At 38.0% G+C, this 22,140-nt stretch overlaps 1 protein-coding gene across 2 annotated transcripts in view; it reads left to right on the top strand.

Moving 5' to 3' along the window:
* LOC143254115 (paired box protein Pax-7-like) overlaps positions 1-18,285 on the top strand; it is a 60,353-nt gene extending 42,068 nt beyond the window's left edge. The window contains exons 4-7 of one of the 2 annotated variants that reach the window (XM_076508904.1): positions 4,658-4,863; positions 9,039-9,186; positions 9,795-9,952; positions 15,086-18,285. In XM_076508904.1, coding sequence (XP_076365019.1) covers positions 4,658-4,863; positions 9,039-9,186; positions 9,795-9,952; positions 15,086-15,496 — 923 coding nt within the window. In that variant the 3' untranslated portion in view covers positions 15,497-18,285. The remainder of the gene's footprint in view (positions 1-4,657; positions 4,864-9,038; positions 9,187-9,794; positions 9,953-15,085) is intronic. The other variant, XM_076508905.1, reaches the window with a different exon arrangement.
* The last annotated feature ends 3,855 nt before the right edge of the window (positions 18,286-22,140 follow it).

Below are 22,140 nucleotides of genomic sequence, written 5' to 3' on the forward strand. Positions count from 1 at the left end.
AAATTTCATGTGCATTCTTTATTTAGAGGGACAAGGGGGAACTGTGCTGTTTTAACCATTGTCACTGGATTCTTTATTTTATATATTTTTTTCCTGGATTGGTTTCGAATAGCGTAATTTCCTTACTTTTGTTTCAGTTGGAAGAAAAACAACTCAGTTATGCTAGTTTTAACTGTAACAACACAATTAAACTAGTTTTAACTGTAACAACACCATTAAAGTAGTTTTAACTATAACAACACCGTTAAACTAGTTTTAACTATAACAACAAAATAAAACTAGCGTTACATATTTATTTGACGTAGAACAATCTTCGTGTTACATGTAAGAACCCGCTTAGTTGGCCAGCACGCACAACATCGTGTTATTACAGTATTAACACTCTAAGACATATTGGAGATTCAAGTTGTAATTATTAAGGTTAATTAACAGTTTGGTAATTATTATTATTATTAATAATTGTGTGTAAAACTCTATCTAACAATATTACAAAGTCACGAGTTATTTGGCGCATAAATATTTCAGAAAAATATACTTAGAAATCTAGTGAGTTCATACGAGTCCGTCATGAATTGTGAAAGTTGAAAGAACTGTTAATGAGGTAATTGTGGCTAGTGGGGTGGGGTGGTATTAGGAAATATTTGACAAGTACAAAATAGGTAGCTTACATAAATAAAACTTCTTCAGAATAGCATCCATTATTAGAGCGAAGACCTTTTGAAAGTTTTATTTCACAAAAAGTAGCAGCGCCCTAGAAGTCCATCAGTAAGTCTGAGAACTCATGCGGCAAAAAAACAAAACAAACAACAAATAATCCAAGATCGTAAGGAACGCTGTCGTTTATGATGTTAGAAAAACAGGTAAGTTCAGTAAGTGTTAATACACAATGATAGAAATTACCATGATGTGAACATTAAAATGAAATCGTACACAGTTTAATTTTTAAGTTGACTCTTCTGTAAGTTTTGTTTTTTTCCTTCACACAGAAGAAAAGTTTCAATACCACGTCTTCTACAATCGTTAATCGGCATGGCCAAGTGGTTAAGGCACTCGACTCGTAATCCGAGGATCGCGGCTTCGAATCCTCATCACACCAAACATGCTCGCCCCCAACGAATAGTGGGATTGATCGGTGGGTAGTGATGACTAGCTGCCTCCCAACTAGTCTTACACTGCTAAATTAGGGATGGCTAGCGCAGACAGCACTCAGTAGCTTTGCGCGAAAATCAAAACAAACAAACAATCGTTAATATTACTTTCTAATCAGAATAGGCTACGCGGCAGTATCAAAGTTATAACATTCTACTGTAAGTATAATGAAGGACGATACGGTTAGATAATTAACCAGGACGTCTTTTTAAGAAGTACAACGATTACCTTAGGAGTAAGAGAAAGCTGGAACCTAGTAATATTCGAATCAGAGCTTCTTTCCAATCAGTGTGGTAAAAGCTTACCTAGGGTTGTTGTTGATATCAGGTTTGTGTTAAGATCTTACTTAGAGTCGTTGTATGTTAAAGGCTTACTTGTAGTTGTTGTCAACTTTCTGAAATCTTTAGTTATTTGATTTGCTAAAGTGATGAAAGTTTACGGTAAGAGTACATGGAAGTAAGTAGTCTATCACTTGTTTACACGAATATACAGAGTGCGAATGCACGGTGACGAGAGTACATATAGAGTGAATTCTTGGTAAAATATTGAATATTGTCTGTTGCTTGGCTGCACACGGAGATCTTCTGTCGTTTGTTTACGTTATTACATGTAGACCGAGGACAGTGTGACAAGGAATGACGTAGTTGATGCTTTCTTACACAAATATATATCGAATGGGAATTTCAAATAGTATCACTCTGGTACCATCAATGTTTACTACGGCGCCACCTATGAGCAGAATGATTTTCCTCGCTTTGATTTTGTGTTGCCCTTCGCCCCACTTCTTAGTTTATATTGAATGTAGAGGGTTGTAACTGTTCCAGATAAATAGGACAGTCAAGTAGAGACCGTTCCTAAATAGCTTCGGACATTCGTAGTCGTGGAGGTAGGTATAAAAACTCAGACTTCCTTCCCTTTATCCTCTGAGTCTATGAGTATCCCCTCACAGCGACAAAGTTTGCAACCCGCAGGTATCAATCTTACAGTAATTTGTCATATAAAAAGCTATCAGAACATACATTCATGACAATCTTACTTAAATTCGCTAAATGTGTGTACTTTTGTCTAAAAAAATAACGATAAATTTTATGGGGCGACAATAAGTGGAATTTGTTCGTATCTTGGATTCATGAAGACGTAAAAACCAGTGCATGGTAATGAGTGGATTCTGTCTGTTGCTTGGCTACAATAGCACATAGCAACGAAGACGTGGTGATAATTAGTGGATTTTGTTTGTTGCTTGGCTACAATAACACCTAGGAACGAGGACATGGTGATAAGTGGAGTTTGTCCGTTCTGGCTACAATAACACATAGGAACGAGGACATGGTGATAAGTGGAGTTTGACCGTTCTGGCTACAATAACAAATAGGAAAGAGGACATGGTAATAATTGGAGTTTGTCTGTTCTAGCTACAATAACACCTAGGAACGAGGACATGGTGATAAGTGGAGTTTGTCTGTTCTGGCTACAATAACACCTAGGAACGAGGACATGGTGATAATTGGAGTTTGTCTGTTCTAGCTACAATAACATCTAGGAACGAGGACATGGTGATAAGTGGAGTTTGTCCGTTCTGGCTACAATAACACCTAGGAACGAGGACATGGTGATAAGTGGAGTTTGTCCGTTCTGGCTACAATAACACATAGGAACGAGGACATGGTGATAAGTGGAGTTTGACCGTTCTGGCTACAATAACAAATAGGAAAGAGGACATGGTAATAATTGGAGTTTGTCTGTTCTAGCTACAATAACACCTAGGAACGAGGACATGGTGATAAGTGGAGTTTGTCTGTTCTGGCTACAATAACACCTAGGAACGAGGACATGGTGATAAGTGGAGTTTGTCCGTTCTGGCTACAATAACAAATAGGAAAGAGGACATGTTGATAAGTGGAGTTTGTCCGTTCTGGCTACAATAACACCTAGGAACGAGGACATGGTGATAAGTGGAGTTTGTCCGTTCTGGCTACAATAACACCTAGGAACGAGGACATGGTGATAAGTGGAGTTTGTCCGTTCTGGCTACAATAACACCTAGGAACGAGGACATGGTGATAAGTGGAGTTTGTCCGTTCTGGCTACAATAACACCTAGGAACGAGGACATGGTGATAAGTGGAGTTTGTCTGTTCTGGCTACAATAACACCTAGGAACGAGGACATGGTGATAAGTGGAGTTTGTCCGTTCTGGCTACAATAACACTTAGGAACGAGGACATGGTGATAAGTGGAGTTTGTCCGTTCTGGCTACAATAACACCTAGGAACGAGGACATGGTGATAAGTGGAGTTTGTCCGTTCTGGCTACAATAACAAATAGGAAAGAGGACATGGTAATAATTGGAGTTTGTCTGTTCTGGCTACAATAACACCTAGGAACGAGGACATGTTGATAAGTGGAGTTTGTCTGTTCTGGCTACACGAGTACACAAAGGAGAGCATAGTGACAACAAGTGGGATTTATCAACCGCATTTACATACATTTGGTTGTTTGCATTTCGAGTTCTGAAATCCTGTTTGTTTTTGTTTTTTCAGGTCAACAAACAAGTAGAAACAAGTCAAGACTTGTCCGGTAATCAACTCTCTCTCACCCACTTATATAGTTGGTTGTTTTGCCTTAGATTTGTGCTTTATAAACAGGTCAAGACTTATCACACTTTCAAAGTTTTCAGTTTTTGATTCAGTTTGTGTTTCTTTGTTTCTTAGTAGCGACCTTTGTTCAAAATAAAAACCAAAATTGTGTAAAATAATTATATAATACATTTTGTTATTGTTAAACCTAAAGCTGAAACTTTCTCGTGTTGCATGGCCACCACGAGTCTCGAAACCTGATTTTTAACGTTATAAGCCCCCAGATTTACTGATGAGTCTCCAGGCGTTATAACAATGCGATCTTATAATAGAAAGTGGTGAATATTCAAATAACACGCTCTCTGAGTAGAACTCTGGGTCAGTTTAAGAATCTCTGAATAAACACATCAAGAAACGGATGTTTTTTTTTTACAAAATGAAAAAGTAATATTACTCAGAATGTGTTACATCTAAAACTATGAGGTCTAGAAAAAAAAAACATTTTTCCCGTTCTTACAGTTTCCAAGATGTAAAAGTTGACCTAACATTTTTATCACCAGTTGTAAAATCATACGTAGCTTACATTAAGACAGTTGTTATATTTCACATAAAATTAATTATGGTAATAATAATTTGTCAAACAAAATTTATAAGAACAATGAAATGATTTATTTGGGGGGGGGATTGCAATGCGTTTCGACAGGACATTAGTCTGTCTTTTTTGGGGTGATACACGAACAATGCAGGTTGATATTCTGTCGAAACGTGTTGTGCGTTCACCCTCAAACAAATACATTAATTATGCTTATAAGTCAATTTTTTGACAAATTATTATTATATTAACGTAATGTTCCTCCTTATTCGAGGAAGTGAATAATAATTTTCAGCGTAAAACGTTCGGTTGAAGTTCATTTCTATCGTCTGTATCCGCAGGTCGAGATGACGAGGGCTCGCTCTCGGACTGTAGCGACACCGAACCTTCTCTGACACTGAAGCGAAAGCAGCGCCGCTCCCGGACAACTTTCACGGCAACACAACTCGACGAACTAGAGAAGGCATTTGAGAGAACTCAATACCCGGACATTTACACGCGGGAAGAACTCGCTCAACGGACGAAGCTGACAGAGGCTCGGGTACAGGTTAGAAACTACTTAAACACGTTCACTGTTAAATAACTGTCTGTGGAAAGAAAACAAACTTGTCTTTATTACGCGTTTCAATACATGGTATCCAAAGTCATTAATGTGTAACAGATATTCTGTTTCGAGTCCATTTAATAGTAAAAATTGCTTATGATGCTGACCAGAAACGTAGTTTTAGATACTCAAATTTAAAAAGTTTAAAGTTTTAAACAAGAGGGAGACAACTAATTCACATCACCTACCGCAAACTCTTGGACTTAACCAGCGAAAAGTGGGGTCGACCGTAATATTACGACACCCCTACAGCTGAAAAAGGCGATCTAGTTTGGTGAAGGGGGGTTATAGCCCGCAGATTGCAAGTCGAGCGCCCCCTACCCATCGGCTTTAAAGTGCAAGTTATACTATTGTTAGCAGAACACACACACACCTGGACGTAAGAAACACATTAAACTATATTCTCGTCAACGGTAAGTACACGTAAGTTAAGCGTCGTGAATGTCCTGGAATAGTTTACGAGTGTTTCTACTTATGGTCATCTACTTCTGTTCCTGGTTGTTACTCTAATAACAAACACATAACGTAAAGAGTGGGAAATATAGTTTGGTATCGCGCGGATTCGAACCTTACTCACCAGATGAAATATCCAGGACTCTTCAGAGGGCCAACGTCGCCCCTATATAGTATTCAAAATAACTAAAAAACAAAGGAAACTAAAACTTATATTGCGTCCTCACTTTTTACGGAGTTAGTAGAAGGTAAAGTTACCCAGCTTAGCAGTAGAGATCGATCTAACCTGTTATTTTACTGTCGATTGTTAGACGGTGTTAAAACGATCTAACCTGTTATTTTACTGTCGATTGTTAGACGGTGTTAAAACGATCTAACCTGTTATTTTACTGTCGATTGTTAGACGGTGTTAAAACGATCTAACCTTTTATTTTACTGTCGATTGTGAGATGGTGTTAAAACGATCTAACCTGTTATTTTACTGTCGATTGTTAGACGGTGTTAAAACGATCTAACCTGTTATTTTACTGTCGATTGTTAGACGGTGTTAAAACGATCTAACCTGTTATTTTACTGTCGATTGTTAGACGGTGTTAAAACGATCTAACCTGTAATGTTACTGTCGATTGTACCTCATGGGTTTGGTGTATACTTAACTGTTTTCTGACAAGTTGAAATCCCGATAGTTTCCTCTGTAGTAATGGATGTACCGAGCTTGAAACAACGGTTAAACGAGTTTTCAGTATGTGGAGTTTCTTAGATTTTTGAGAATGTGAGAGAGCCCTAGCGGCTAAAACATGATTTAAAAAAGTAACTGTATATACGCTAACATGTCTGAAGCTTCGTTTTCACCCACCCTATTTTCTAAATGACAAAGGAGAAGAAAAGGTGTTAACTGCGCCTTACGTTGGTCCCGTCAAGTAGCAAGACCAAGCACTTTTACAGCACGTCCATCACCCAAAAGTAGAAAATAAGTTTTTGCAGTAACGAGCCGCCAACCATGAACCATCAGGTATAAATTACGTACAAGTTAATTATTGCTGTAATTGTTCGTGACACGTTTCCACGCGGAACACACCTGAATGTGTCCCAAATGGAACAATAAATTTCCGTAAATTGAATGAATTGTTTTGTGTATGGTGCATTCACCACTCGAACATTTTATGCGACATGTAGTCTAAATGGCCAAATAATAATGGACCCTAAGGTTCAACTGATCCATCTGGTGTTGAGAACTACTGATCAGCAGAAGGACAGCACCCGCTGCATACACGGCTATGTGTTATAACAACTGATAGTAGAAAGCACATTCAGTGGGATGTTGTAGCTTGAACCTTGGACCTTTAGATCCGCAGCTCAACACGTTAACAAATAGGTCACGTGCAATTACAAATCATGAACAGGTCATAGTACTGTCTTAACGGGTTTGAAATATCTTGATCTAATGTGGAAGAAATAGGGAGGTCTATCAGACGTTAAACTAAGACATAGAGGCGTTAGAATTATTATTGTAATCCACGCCACCTGTACGTTATAATAATATCTTCGTGTTGTTTTGTGTTCCATGGGTCAATTGAATTTTATTACAAACAGCTGTTGAGCCAGATTCTTATAAAAATAAAACTAAAATTTTCATTTATGATGAAATAAAAACAGTCGTGGTCCTCTTAGCGAAACGCAGCCTTGGAGTCCGAAACGTTCCAATTAAAAGTTATAGGCACGAGTTTTTCTGGTTCCAAAACATCTATACAGTTCAGTTTCAATCGCAACGTTTCGCATCATACAGCAGTCAACCCGAAGTAATGTTTTGTGAACGAGTCAGGAAAGGGCGGGAAGCAGTCGCTGGCTGTCACCTGAAGGTGCGAAAATAAGTAATGGTTTATCACGCCCTCTGTCGGTAGTCTCCTTATCATTATCTAAAGGTGGCGAGCCACTGCGGTAGGTGTTTTCATTCGGCCTTATTATTACAAGGAGAATTAGCCGAACAGCTAAGCCATTAGATTTCTACATAACGAAATATGACATACACTTCACTTCTGGAGAACGTAACATATCATACGAATCCAATCTTTGGGAGGGGTCGCCCGTCAGGTACCTTTCAGGTGCTAGACAGCAGCGAAAGTTTGAAACGCACGGGCCGTTTACAAATGAATATCAGCCAAGTTGATTGGTTGACGGGTACGTTCTATTTTCTGTCTCAAGGCGCGAAAACTGTAATCAAAACTGAGATGAAAAGTGGAAAACTGGCAGTAAAATGGTGATGTGCTGCTGTCGAGATTAGTAACAATAAAAAAAAAGCAGACGGCTTCTCTTGTTCGTTATATGGTGTGTTAAATTACCAATACGTAAAGAAAGTTAAATTTTAATTTGCTTGACAAGTCTTAGGTGACGCCAATTTAGTTTAAATTAACCACGCCAGTAAAGAAAATCAACTGTTTTTGTACACACCCAAACATAGGAGTCGTTCGCAAAGTGTACTGCAACGAATGTGGATATTCAATAAAGTTTCCATGTTGGTTTCATTACGTTTAGAGAGTAGAGCATGCGATTAGGGATGTGCTAAAAAATTCAAATATTGGTATAAAAAATGGATTGCATTTTGCTTACTAAATCGAAGTAATAAGCGTTTCTTATTTCCAGGCAAAATTCCTTAATAATATGACGTAAGAAATGCAAACTTTGAACTTGAACTCATCCAAACTAAATTACTTTACAAATATATCAATAAATGGTTAAAGATAAATGAATATTGTTTGCTTGTTTGTTTTTGAATTTCGCGAAAAGCTACACGAGGGCTATCTGCGCTAGCCGTCCCTAATTTAGCAGTGTAAGACTAGAGGGAAGGCAGCGAGTCATCACCACCCACCGCCAACTCTTGGGCTACTCTTTTACCAACGAATAGTGGGATTGATCGTAACTGTATCACGCCCCCACGGCTGGGAGGGCGAGCATGTTTGGTGCCACCGGAATTCGAACCCGCGACTTTTACGAGTCGAACGCCTCAACACGCTTGGCCTAAATGAATATTGACAACCAAGAAAGCGAACCCAAGCATTTCATCTCTCTATTGATTTCAGGCTAAATAAATACAATTAAAAACAACTGTCTTTTTTTACAGTTTGAACAGTAAAATTAATTTTTATTATATAAACAGAAAAAATTAATTACATTTTTATTGATGATTTGACACGACTGTAGTCAAGGATTTTATCACGAAGGTAATCATATATGTGATGTTTGTAACTACGTGAATTAATTACCGTAATGAATATATAAAAAAAAACAACAATAATGAAGATATTCACTAACTTTGTTTGTAGTATCTAAGCAATTTATACACGATGATTTTGTATGTCCCCTGGTTGGTTTGCACTAAGTTTGTGGACTTACAAAGCTAAAATCCAGGGTTCATTTCCCCGCGGTAAATAGATCGCGATAGTCCACGACGTAACTTTGCGTTTGTTGGATTTTGTTGTCAAACACAAAGTTGCATAATGAGCTATCTGCACTGTTTCCATTGCATGGATCCAACCGCAATTTCTAGCGTTATAAGCCCTTAAGTCGATCGCCGAGCACGTGCGAGGGGCTAACATTAAGGCATATTATTCAAACCTCGATACGTTTTTACATTATATTTACTTTTTCTTCAAATCTCACATTCATAGGTGTGGTTCAGCAACCGGCGCGCGAGATGGAGGAAACAAATGGGAAGTCAGCAACTTACCGGATTCAGTGCCTTGGGTTTACCGATGGCCTACCCAACTAGCGCCTCCTACATTTTAACAGATCCGGGATATTCTAATCCACCGCAAGGTAAAGTGGGGCCTGTGTTATAAACTTATTTACGAAACGCCATGAACTGTGGCAGTAAATGTAACTAATTAATGGAGAGTCATGATAGCAAACTTTCAGTACTGGAAACAACATAAGAAAAGGGAGTTGATTCTAGTTATGTTTGAGTTACTGCTCTAACATTACAGAAAATGTTTTCCATTTTAATTTAACTATTTATTTCTATCAAAATTTCAAAAGATTTTCACTTTTAAATATATTTAAGGTGTTTAAAGTTCATTTACGAAACGCCATGAACTGTAATGGCTACAGTAATTTTGATGAAATTTTTCGGTTACGAAATTTATTTTTGTCCCTTTATTAGACTTGTGGCGTCATCTATTGAGCAAATAATTAACCTTTTGTGAAAATTGCTTTTATGGGTATAAAATCTTTAATTAATGGTAGCGTTACCTTTTAAAGGTTTCTATACGTGAAATGTCTTTGTTTTTTAAGTAGAGATAACTTTTATACTCCCTACAAATAACGTGTTACAGATAAAGATTCGTATGTCACTTCTTACGCTATTTCAATATGCTTGTACATTTTATATTGCTGATAATTTGAGGTAAAAAAAAAACGTTTTTCAGATCCAGGTGTGTTGCATCATCCCGTTCAGCCTACGTCCTCAGTACCGCTTCATCACCATCAGGGCGTGGCCATGGCTGACAATCGCGCAGGCTTGAACTACACCAATCACGTAACAGATTCATGCTACGTCTCATCTGGCTCCACCCTTCCATCCCAGGTCAGTCTCAAGCAGAATATAATTAAAAATATAAGGAATAATTTAAGTCACGAGACACAAAACTATTGGTATACGATTCAGTGTATGTTTTAGAAGAAAACCGCATTTTGACTGTGTCCACCGCGGAGAACGGAACTCTGGATTTTAACGTTGTATGTCTGTAGATTTACAGTTGTCCCATCAGGGTTCAAATACTATTCGAAATTATGTTTGTAAAACCAATAATTTATTATCAAACTCGTTCAATAACCATCAAGTGCACCAAATAACAAACTTTCTCTCAAATATGAAAGTGATGTTTGTTTTATCTAACCCTAGAATTTTAGGTTTCTTTGTTGTTAAGCGCAAAGCCTATTGCGGGTACCGAAACCTTCTTTTTAGCGTTAATAAGCCTTCAAACTGTCGTTGAGCCATTGGAAGACTTTCTTAGGATTACTAATAGAAACACTTCTTTTGTTGTTGTTATCAAGCATTTGTTGAATAAACAATAGTTTCTTGGTTACAGGGCCCCTTAGTAAGATATATTAATCAACACATAGACATGTACATTTATTACTGTTCGCATCAGTTATAATATTATACATAAAATTAGTAATTTAATTCAATCGGACGTTGCAATAAGTAAAGTTGTGCAACATGTGTTGGATAAAACGCGTCCCCCCCCCACTGGTAGCAAATAGTAGAAAAATATTGATAGACTCGTTTTATTTTGTTGTGATTTTTTTCAGTTGAGACTGTTTTATTTTTCTAATAGGGTGGTTGGCCTTCAGATGTGGTGTGTGCAGTAAATTTGAGAGAGTTTAAGAAAAGGCTTGATAAATGTTTGGTTGACATATTTTAAAAGTTCAGTGTAGTGCATGGGACGGCTTAGCTGGATGACCTAACAGCCCTTTGATGACCTTTATTTTATTTTTACTGAGAAATGAAGCAACTCCAGTAACATATGTCATTCTGTTCAGTTGGAGGCCCGGCATGGCCAGGTGGTTAACTCGCTCGACTTGTAATCTGAGGGTCGTGGGCTCGAATCCCTGTCACACAAAACATGCTCGCCCTTCTATTCGTTGGTAAGAAAGTAGCCCATGAGTTGGCGGTGGATGGTGATGACTAGCTGCCTTCCCTCTAGTCTATCACTGCTAAATTAGGATCGACTAGCGCAGATAGCCCTCATGTAGCTTTGCGCGAAATTCAAAACATACAAATCCAGAGGGCAGAACGCTTTTTTGTGAACCATAAACCCTCGGACTTATTTATTTGTATTCACCCGTGTAGTTAGTTATCCAGAGGATACGCTTCCTCACCATTATGTAACGTCCCGTGGAAACTTCTTCTATAACAAAGTCTTGGTACAGAAAAGGCTTCAGTGAAGACACTTTGTTTTCCATATCACTGTCCTTCTTGTTGTTAAAACAAGTCAACCGTTGTTGCTGTAACAACCAGCAAAACAGTTCCTCTTTTCCAATAATATAAACCCAAGACACAGAAGAGCCGTGTGCGATATTCACATGCATATTCCTGTGTTTCATTTTCCAAAGAACTGATGCGTTTCGAAACGAAGTAACGTCTTCTGAGACGATAAAACTGGAGCACCCATCAAAGGACGTTACTTTACAAAAGCTCGAACAGCGTGTTAACACGCGCGAGGTGACGTCATGGCTCACGGCTCCAAATAATGGCAACCTAAACTTCCTCTAGAGCATGTGGTATTATATTCTGTGGACAGCAACATTTCTTGCTTTTAAGCTTCAGTAATTTCATGACAGAGATGGACGCTGATTTACAGAACGTGTTTTGTCTACTCGCTGTCAATTGTTTTTTCAAAGAGGGCTGTTCTTTAATTCAGCGCCTTTCTTCAGGAGGAAAAAAGTCTTGCTCAGAGATTTTATTAGTTCATATATATTTTGCTATCCAAGCACTTCATCAACTGAAACGTCACTGACGACGTTCGCATAACCTCGCACAACTGGAACGAATAACGCTTGGGCGATCCTTGAAATTGCCGAAAAGCTGTTGAAAACATGAAATTGGTCAATGAAATGTGGTCCTCATAATTGTCCTCATTTGACGTTACGTCTTTGTGAGAAATGTCGCGGTGGTTAAGGGGACACTGGAGCGTCCACTGGTGGATGTCTGTACAAGTAACATTTAGGTAATTACGTCAGTGCTAAGAGAAGAGTATAACAGTGGGTTCGCTACAAGTTATGAACTACTGAATAGCGTTACAGTGAAGCTCAAATGAAATCGAAACTGTCACGATCGGAAGTGGCCTAGTACCAGGTTGCGTATCGGTAAGTCCGAGGTGCTTACTACGATACTGTTGAAAGCGTTTCACACTTTCAGCGATGGGTATTTTATAAGAGTGACAGTCAACTCCGTTGATTGGTTCAAAGCCAGACAAGGATTTTTTTTTTTTTTTTAGTGTACGTGGATGCTGCTGTCTGGCTACCTTCTATCCAGTCAGTAGTTCAAAATTTGGAGCAGCTATGCCGAAATAGCCCTTGTGTAGCTTTTCTGTATGATAACAGTACACCTCACTATCCCTAAATGTACATCCATCGACAAGAAGCTTTACTCTTCTGTGTCTTAGTTCTGAATTCTGGGTTTGATTCTTGAAATCCGCTATTGCTCACCCAGGACCACGACCTTAAGATCATGACACCCTTTTAGATGTCGTCAGTCTAGACTGTCGCTGTATTTTCATTACTGTTTGGATATCAACAGTTGCTGACCTCTAGCTGGTTGTATTTTCTGACCATAGCCATTTCACACATTCAGTTATGGGCGATCTCCGAAGTTTTTAACTTTCAGTTGTTGTAAGACCCGTTGGCTACTATAAAACCGTTTGTTTCTTTCTAAGGTTGTTGAATTAATGACGTGATGTTTATCCTGTTCTTGTGCCCTCCCCGAAAGTCTTAATTTTCATGAAAGTGATAAGTTATAAAGATAACTGTGTTATGTTGCAATTCATTATAAAATTTCAAAAAGGGTATCCGAATCTACCCTCAACTGATCTAACAGCGAAAATCTGATGAAGGAACTTAATATTGGAATACAAGTCTGACCACAGAACACCAAAGAACTTAATATTAGAATATGAATCTGACAACGCAACACCAAGGTACTTAATATTAGAATATCAGTCTGACCACAGAACACCAATGACCGTTATTTCGAAATACCACTGTGTATTTGGGTCAAAAGAAGACAAGCAACTCGAGAGTGACATATAACAAGGATGTCACCTATATTGCATCTCTCCCTCTGTACTAAACAGCGAACTTCATGGGGGTTTGAGCACACACACAAACCAAAACATCTGTGTGGGATATAGAAACACATTCAATCCTAATTTTCACGAAAACAAATACTGCCACCTAGCGCTAGACATTCCAAGTTACATACTATGTTTGTTTTGAATTTCACGCAAAGCTACTCAAGGGCTATCTGCGCTAGCCGTCCCTAATTTAGCAGTGTAAGACTAGAGGGAAGGCAACTAGTCATCACCACCAACCGCCAACTCTTGGGCTACTTCTTTACCAACGAATAGTGGGATTGACCATCACATTATAACGCCTCCACAGTTGAAAGGGCGAACATGTTTGGTGCGACATGGATTTGAACCCACGACCCTCAAATTACGAGTTGAACGTCTTAACCCACCTGACCATGTCAGGCTTACATTTGGTGACGTTCAGTAGAAAGTATAAAACTGGCCTTAGTAATATTAGTGATACAAACTTCTCAATGTTAACAATAGAATATTAACTTCTGTCACTACCGTGGGTACGTGTCCCCCTCTACAGCTTTGGTATTGGAGTTGAGGATTTTCTAACCCCATGAAGAAAGGGAGATTTTAAAGTGGGAAAAGTGTAAGTTTACAAGTTTCAGATAAGTGATGAAACCTGTGTCTGGTTGTCTTCCAATGTGAACCAAAAAACTGGTGCTAGGAGATTTGTCTATCAATTAATGTAGTAGTTAAATAGTTTAAGTTTTATTTACAGCATCTATAAAGTACACATTCAAAAGTTATATAACCCATATAAGGTGATGGACTACACCTGTTTGGTACATCACCCATATAAGATAGTGGACCACACCTGTTTGGTACATAACCCATATAAGGTAGTGGACTACACCTATTTGTCACATCACCCATATAAGGTTGTGGACTACACCTGTTTGTCACATTGCCCTAACAGGTGATGGACTACACCTATTTGCCACATCACGCATATAAGGTGGTGGACTACACCTGTTTGGTACATCACCCATATAAGGTGGTGGACTACACCTGTTTGGTACATCACGCATATAAGGTGGTGGACTACACCTGTTTGGTACATCACCCATATAAGGTAGTGGACTACACCTATTTGTCACATCACCCATATAAGGTTGTGGACTACACCTGTTTGTCACATTGCCCTAACAGGTGATGGACTACACCTATTTGCCACATCACGCATATAAGGTGGTGGACTACACCTGTTTGGTACATCACCCATATAAGGTAGTGGACTACACCTATTTGTCACATCACCCATATAAGGTTGTGGACTACACCTGTTTGTCACATTGCCCTAACAGGTGATGGACTACACCTATTTGCCACATCACGCATATAAGGTGGTGGACTACACCTGTTTGGTACATCACCCATATAAGGTGGTGGACTACACCTATTTGCCACATCACGCATATAAGGTGGTGGACTACACCTGTTTGGTACATCACCCATATAAGGTGGTGGACTACACCTGTTTGGTACATCACCCATATAAGGTGGTGGACTACACCTGTTTGTACATTATTATACAGCGAGATTATCCATATTTTAAATATAAAGTCCGTTTCTTAGACAGTCCAGTAACCAGACTGCACGGCATGTTGGTTGTTCTTTTCATACACTGAAACGACTTCAGTTCACACATCAGGAGATCGTTCTTTCTGCTCTGAGTGCTGTCATGCGTCTCTGTTAAAGTTTACTTATATCTACTTACAGTTTTAACCACCGACTACAGTATACATGTCTGGTAATTGTGTATTAACCAGTAGATTAGTTACCAACGTTCTAGTGAATGTTTCTGTTTTTTTCGTTCCGTTTAACCACATCAAATTAACAACTCTGTTTTTCAGGTACTGAATATGTTAAGTTCCAGCGTCCCCGCCAGCACTCCGTCTGTCAACCCTGGAGAGTACACGGTCCATCATCAGCCTCTGCCTCTTCATCCTGGGTCGGCAGCTGTCGGGTCTGCGACCGGAGTCTCCTCCGAGGAGACCGCTGCCAGTTGGAATGCCAGCGCCGGTCTTCACAGCCGGGTGCCGGCAGCCATGAACGGCTGGGGACCTCACACCCACGCGGCCACCGGCGCTGATGCCTTCGGTCACGGGAACTCGGAGCCAGCATTCGGTGGTGGGATGCTCTCCCACAGTGGGGAACACTTCATGTCCCCACCGTTCAACGGAATGCCACACTACCACGCCGGTATGGACCTTAAACACTCTTTCTATTACACCGGTCAGTTTACCACGGGGATCCGAGGCTAACGATATGACGTCATTCTAATTGGGATGTCAGCTTGTTGACACCGAGAAACGACAGGACGAAACGTTGGTTATGTTGACATTCAAGACATTTTGTCGTGGATAGATACCTTGGAAAATGATAGAGGGCGTCAGGTTTCAGAGGTCGCTTAAAGTGACGTCATGAAACGTCAATCAATTGGAAAGCAACAAACAAGTGGAGACTGTTGTTGTTCAGTGTTTTTCTTCAGTAAACATATGAACACAATATCTACACGTACTACATTATTGTTAGGGGAAAAAGTACCCACTCACCCACCCCATCTCCAAAAGTTATTTCGCTATCTGAGAACTGAAAAAAAGACCAAACATAGAAGTTTCCATTTTTATGAATAACAAATCAAGGTTAGCTCTTAAGACTCGCCAGTAAGGAAAACTTATAATAACGTATGATATAATCTAGACTTACACCCCACCTTTAAACTGAGTTAGTGTTTTGTATTTACTTACTAGTAAGTTCTGTGTACATAGTTACTTCTGTCGTAACTTCAGTGTTTAGGTTTTATTCCTTCTGTTCCTTCGCTACATTCGAATGTATTCATTAAAAGTGTGTTGTTATTAACGTATGTAAATTAACCAACCTGTGCCGATAACACATACCTGTAAGAATCGTAGTTTGATGCTTATACGTTATTATTACATGTGTGCCTAAGCCTATTCCAAACATCACAACTTAGACCGTCCATTTTATCATTACTTACCCTGGTGATCAATTTCGGTACTATTTAAAGTAGTACATAATTTATACGTATGGAAATAACGAGACACCTAAAAATACTATTCTGGCAAAAACAATTAGCGGATTCGTTTTATATTATGTGAATTTTGTCACGGATATTTTGGAAATTTAAATTGTAAAAATAAATATACTACTGTTATATATATATATACAATCAATTATTAAATATATATATATACCTAAATACATCCATATTCACGTGTAATGCATTGTTTCAATTGCATTACTTAAATCTTTGTTTGACTCCTTTCAGAACAATAAAGTTTATCGTTCTAGGTACAGAACAGATTGTTGACATGTCTTTTAAGAACAATAAACTGTATAAACAGATAAACTTCACTTATATTACTCTGTACCTAGGACAGTTTGTTGACATGTCTTTTGAGAACAATAAACAGTATAAACAGATAAACTTCACTGATATTACTCTGTACCTAGGACAGATTGTTGACATTTCTTTTGAGAACAATAAATTGTATAAACAGATAAACTTCACTGATATTACTCTGTACCTAGGACAGATTGTTGACATGTCTTTTGAGAACAATAAACTGTATAAACAGATAAACTTTACTTATATTACTCTGTACCTAGGACAGATTTTTGACATGTCTTTTGAGAACAATAAACTGTATAAACAGATAAACTTCACTGATATTACTCTGTACCTAGGACAGTTTGTTGACATTTCTTTTGAGAACAATAAACTGTATAAACAGATAAACTTTACTTATATTACTTTGTACCTATGACAGATTGTTGACATGTCTTTTGAGAACAATAAACTGTATAAACAGATAAACTTTACTTATATTACTCTGTACCTAGGACAGATTGTTGGCATGTCTTTTGAGAACAATAAACAGTATAAACAGATAAACTTCACTGATATTACTCTGTACCTAGGACAGATTGTTGACATGTCTTTTGAGAACAATAAACAGTATAAACAGATAAACTTCACTGATATTACTCTGTACCTAGGACAGATTGTTGACATGTCTTTTGAGAACAATAAACAGTATAAACAGATAAACTTCACTGATATTACTCTGTACCTAGGACAGATTGTTGACATTTCTTTTGAGAACAATAAACTTCACTGATATTACTCTGTACCTAGGACAGATTTTTGACATGTCTTTTGAGGACAATAAACTGTATAAACAGATAAACTTCACTGATATTACTCTGTACCTAGGACAGTTTGTTGACATTTCTTTTGAGAACAATAAACTGTATAAACAGATAAACTTTACTTATATTACTTTGTACCTAGAACAGATTGTTGACATGTCTTTTGAGAACAATAAACTGTATAAGCAGTTAAACTTTGCTTATATTACTTTGTACCTAGAACAGATTGTTGACATGTCTTTTGAGAACAATAAACTGTATGCAGATAAACTTTACTTATATTACTTTGTACCTAGAACAGATTGTTGACATGTCTTTTGAGAACAATAAACTGTATGCAGATAAACTTCACTGATATTATGCTGTGCCTAAAACAGATTGTTCACACGTGTTATGAGAACAATAAACTCTATAAACTTGATATGTCTAAGACCTTTGTCGCTAGGTGGCACCACTATATATCCATTGCTGTTGATAAACGATCGAGCCCTAACCGCCCACGTGGTTAACTGAGGTAAAGTTTGATAATTGAGCTTAACCTTTGGCAGTTTTTATCTGAAGAAACTTTTTTTTTATTCAAGCACTCAAAATTAATAAACATTTCCTGAAAATAATCTGCATTTATCGCGCGTGTATAGATTTAATCTGTAACGTTTTGTTTTTCGTAGAGGTATGCTAGCCTTGTTTCTGTGGTAATGAGGGTGAACTCTTTTTACGTCGACCTGCGTTGGTATTGTAGATTGATACATAGTTAACACTGTGTAATTGTCATTCTGTTGTGTGTGATAACACTGTCGTTGTTCTATACTTGTGTTGCTCGTTTGTGACCATTCGTGGGAAAACAAAAAATAGAATAAAAAATGTTTTAAATTTCTATTTAGTGTTTCAGTTATTTCACACCTTGAGTTGTAATTAGTATGTATATCAGTATACCAAATTAGTTTTACTTGGCGTCCACTAATATATATCCAGCACCTTAAATTATAAAACAAAATAAGGTATTTTGTTAATGACCATTAAACCTACATCCTGTACACTACAAAACCAAATGACCACTTCTATTACAATGATTTTTTTATTGTTAACGAGAATGATTATCGAGTTATCTTCTCAGTCACATGTTAACAACGCTAGAAGCCGGGTTTCCACATCCGTAGTGGACAGAGTAAATATAACCCATTGTTTGACTATGTGCTTACCTTCAAACAGATTGTACGCTGACAATATTTTTAAATCATCATTTGAAAGTGAAGAAATACTTAATAAATAATGTCTATAAAAATAGCTTTATTTGCAAACGTCGTATTTGTTGAAGCTAAATGTTAGTTTGGATATCTATACGTGTATAACCATATCGTCTTTATTTAATATTACACCGGCTTCGATGCTTTCAAACCGGAGGTCACCTGTATCCACACGAACAGGAAATTAAACGTATTACAAAATTAGTGTTGCCACATGATGTATTTTCTGTACGTAACTTTGTTTCGAAACTACAACACAGCTACACGAAAAGAACGTAAACTGTGGAGTCATTCTCCAACCTTAGTTTATGACGAGTCCAGCATCAATCACTGAGGTCAAACCATCGAGTCCAGCCGTTACCGCTGACGCATGAGTACAGTTTGTCTAAAAGATCTAATTTTCGAAATAAAAACTTTCACATTCTGGTATTCCTTAGACACTGTACGATTTGTTTTTTTTTTAATTCGAACACTTCGTAACCTTTGTTTCTGTGCTCGGAAAGTTTCATGAAATTGACGCAATGCCGTCACCTCGCACGTGGTTGATGTGTAAAAAATATGTACGTCATTATTTTCGCGAAGTTTATTATGATGGATAAAACTCAGAGTGAATTTCGTTTCATCTATTAAGTACGATTACCAAATCTCAAAAGGACTTCTCTCTGTCTGCTAAGACTGCCATCTGTAGTACAATAACGGAACTACACATTTTGACAAAAAATGTTGAACCTTATTTAATTAACACACAAAACGTAAATATTCTGCTCTCTATCTAAAACGCAACGTTTTAATTGGATTGTATTTTTAGATATTTCGAAATAAGCTTTTAATATTATCAATAGAAACGTAATAAGAATAATCCATTTAGGTTATTTTGTATATACTGAAAAAAAACACACACAGAAGGTTCAGGTATCACTTTCCTTTTCTGTCCTGAGTGTAGAAGGGTTTTCTCGTTTGGTGATTTTATGCGTTGTCGCTTACTTCACTCATGTATATGAGAAACATGTTTATGATTTTTAACTTACAACTCCTGAAATACTTTCACCACAGATTTAGGTTTAACAGCCCAACACACTAATCAGAAGGGTTCATCTCGTTATGAATGAATCTGACAGAAACTAACAACATACTGATTTGATTCTTTCACTGCGATCTACAGTTTGTGTTTTGTCTTTATTTTAATAAGAAAAAAATAAACTTTTATTCTCTCATTCGTGTAGCAACTTACTCTCTTTAACAGTAAAAACCAATGTTCGTTAGACGTGGTGTTTACTATCTGATAAATATAACTATGTTGACTGTCTAATGCCATTTCTACACGTTTTCTACGTGAGTACAGATACTATTGACCTGGATAAGTAAAAACAAAAACACAAATAAATATAGCGGTACTCCTACAACAAATGTGCTTGCTAACAAAACACGATTCTGACAATAAGTTATTGTAACGAAATACACTTGTACCGACAAAAATAATAATAAAACAGAATTTGAAAATTGCAGCCCATTCAAGAAGAAACAAAAACACAAAACTTATAAATCTGGATTTTAAACTAACTGTGGTTTAAATTTGGATTTTAAACTAACTGTGGTTTTAATCGACATTTGTTGGAAACATTTCAAACTGAAACGACAACCCGTCCGTGTCTGGCATTGTGTACTGTATTTATGGCAAAGATACAAAAGTCATATCCCACCATCCAGGATAAGGAAGTGACTGTTACTCTTGTAACGCATTGACAGATTGAAATGTGGGGCATATTTTATGGCTTCGTACGGATTCGAACTGAGCTCGTTCGTTTGGAAAACTAGAACTCTACTATCACGGGGAGCCCTTCCCCTCATCTGTACGTAACCATTATGAAATGGAATCGTTTGAGCATTAACTTTGTTGTTTGTTTTTTTTGCTTCACGCAGAATTCTGTCAGTGACTACACAGAGATTACGCTTAGAAAAAACAACTCAATTTTTCTGTATTTTCTCAAATTTTCATAAAGAATTTTTTTAGTCTCGCGCAAAGCTACACGAGAGCTAGCCGTCCCTAATTTAGCAATTTAAGATTAGAAGGAAGGCAGCTAGTCATCGCCACCCACCACCAACTCTTGGACTTCTCTTTTACCAACGAATAGTGAGATTGACCATCACATTATAGCGACCCCAAGGCTGAAAGGGCGAGCATGTTTGGTGTGAAAACTCGCGACCCTCGGATTACAAGTCGAGTGCCTTAACCACCTGGCCATGCCGGGCCCTTCGTAAAAAAAATAAGCAAACTTTAGATAAACGCGTCACATTATTACGTCAAATACAATCCACACACACCTTTCAAAAGTAATTTCATCCTCTTTCAACCCTGACCTCTAACATTATAAACCCAGTTAAAGTCATAGGCTAACTAACGGTCTTGTAGTTTTATATTTCGAGATGGCGCTATCAGAACTGTACAATATCATTTTCTCACTCTTCCGTCACCCCACCCCCACCCCCTAGATGTAGCGTGAATTGTATGGTGCAAAAACGCATCCCACTTTTATCTTTGGCTTCTGGAAAATGCGGGTGAAAATTGTTTTACGACAGCGGATGTTCTGGTCATTTCCCACTTGTCTGTCTCCCTTTTCTCAAGCCTCCGAAGAAAAAATGACAGCCACATATTTATCTCTGCAATGAGATCTCTCACAGGGTCGAACACACGAAACAGAGACATACGTAGCATGAACTAGATAGTTATCATAGGTCCTATTCGATGTCTATATAAGACTATTCTTCCTCACGAATAACATGCTGACTTCGGTACACCCCCGGAACACTTGACACGATTTATTATGTTGCTGCCAGGAAAATCATGAGTTGAATCTTATGGAAAACGGCCAGAAGCTGGTTGGGGAAGTCAGAGAGAGTTCCTGGTGATGTGACATTACAGCCTATCTGACATAAGTTGACGATTTTACATTCCGATTTGAAAGTTATGTTATTTATCTTCTTTAAGAAATATAAACAAACAAACAGAAATCTACTTACCAACCGTTTCGTTTCTTCTTTTGCTTCAACGGTCCCTCCCTGTGCAAGAGTGTTACCTACATGCTGACTGGGGTCGGGACAATAATAACGCGTCTGGTGTGGCCTTTATCGGTATCTAATCTTGTGTTCATTAATGCGCCTCTCAGCTGAGCCGGTGTAAATCCATCAGCCATATCAGTTTAATCTCGTCTTCCCAAATTTAACCTAATTGCTACCGGGCTCCACCACTGATCCTATGAATGAGTACAGTACGTTTAAAAAGAGTGGTAGTCTCTCATCCAGGAAGAACAGCTGAAGAGATGCTTGTCTCTATAACAGCTATCCAAAGAGTAAACATACAGCCAACATGTGACGTTGTTCCTTCACATAAAGCTAAGCCTTGTTCTTTTGAAAGGTTTGTCATTTTTCTTCTTGTCTCAACTTTTGAGAAGAACTGAGCAGATGATAAGGAACCGTGCACACACAAGTTC

This window comes from Tachypleus tridentatus, chromosome 6 (genome assembly GCF_004210375.1).
Source record: "Tachypleus tridentatus isolate NWPU-2018 chromosome 6, ASM421037v1, whole genome shotgun sequence".
Lineage (NCBI taxonomy): Eukaryota > Metazoa > Arthropoda > Merostomata > Xiphosura > Limulidae > Tachypleus > Tachypleus tridentatus.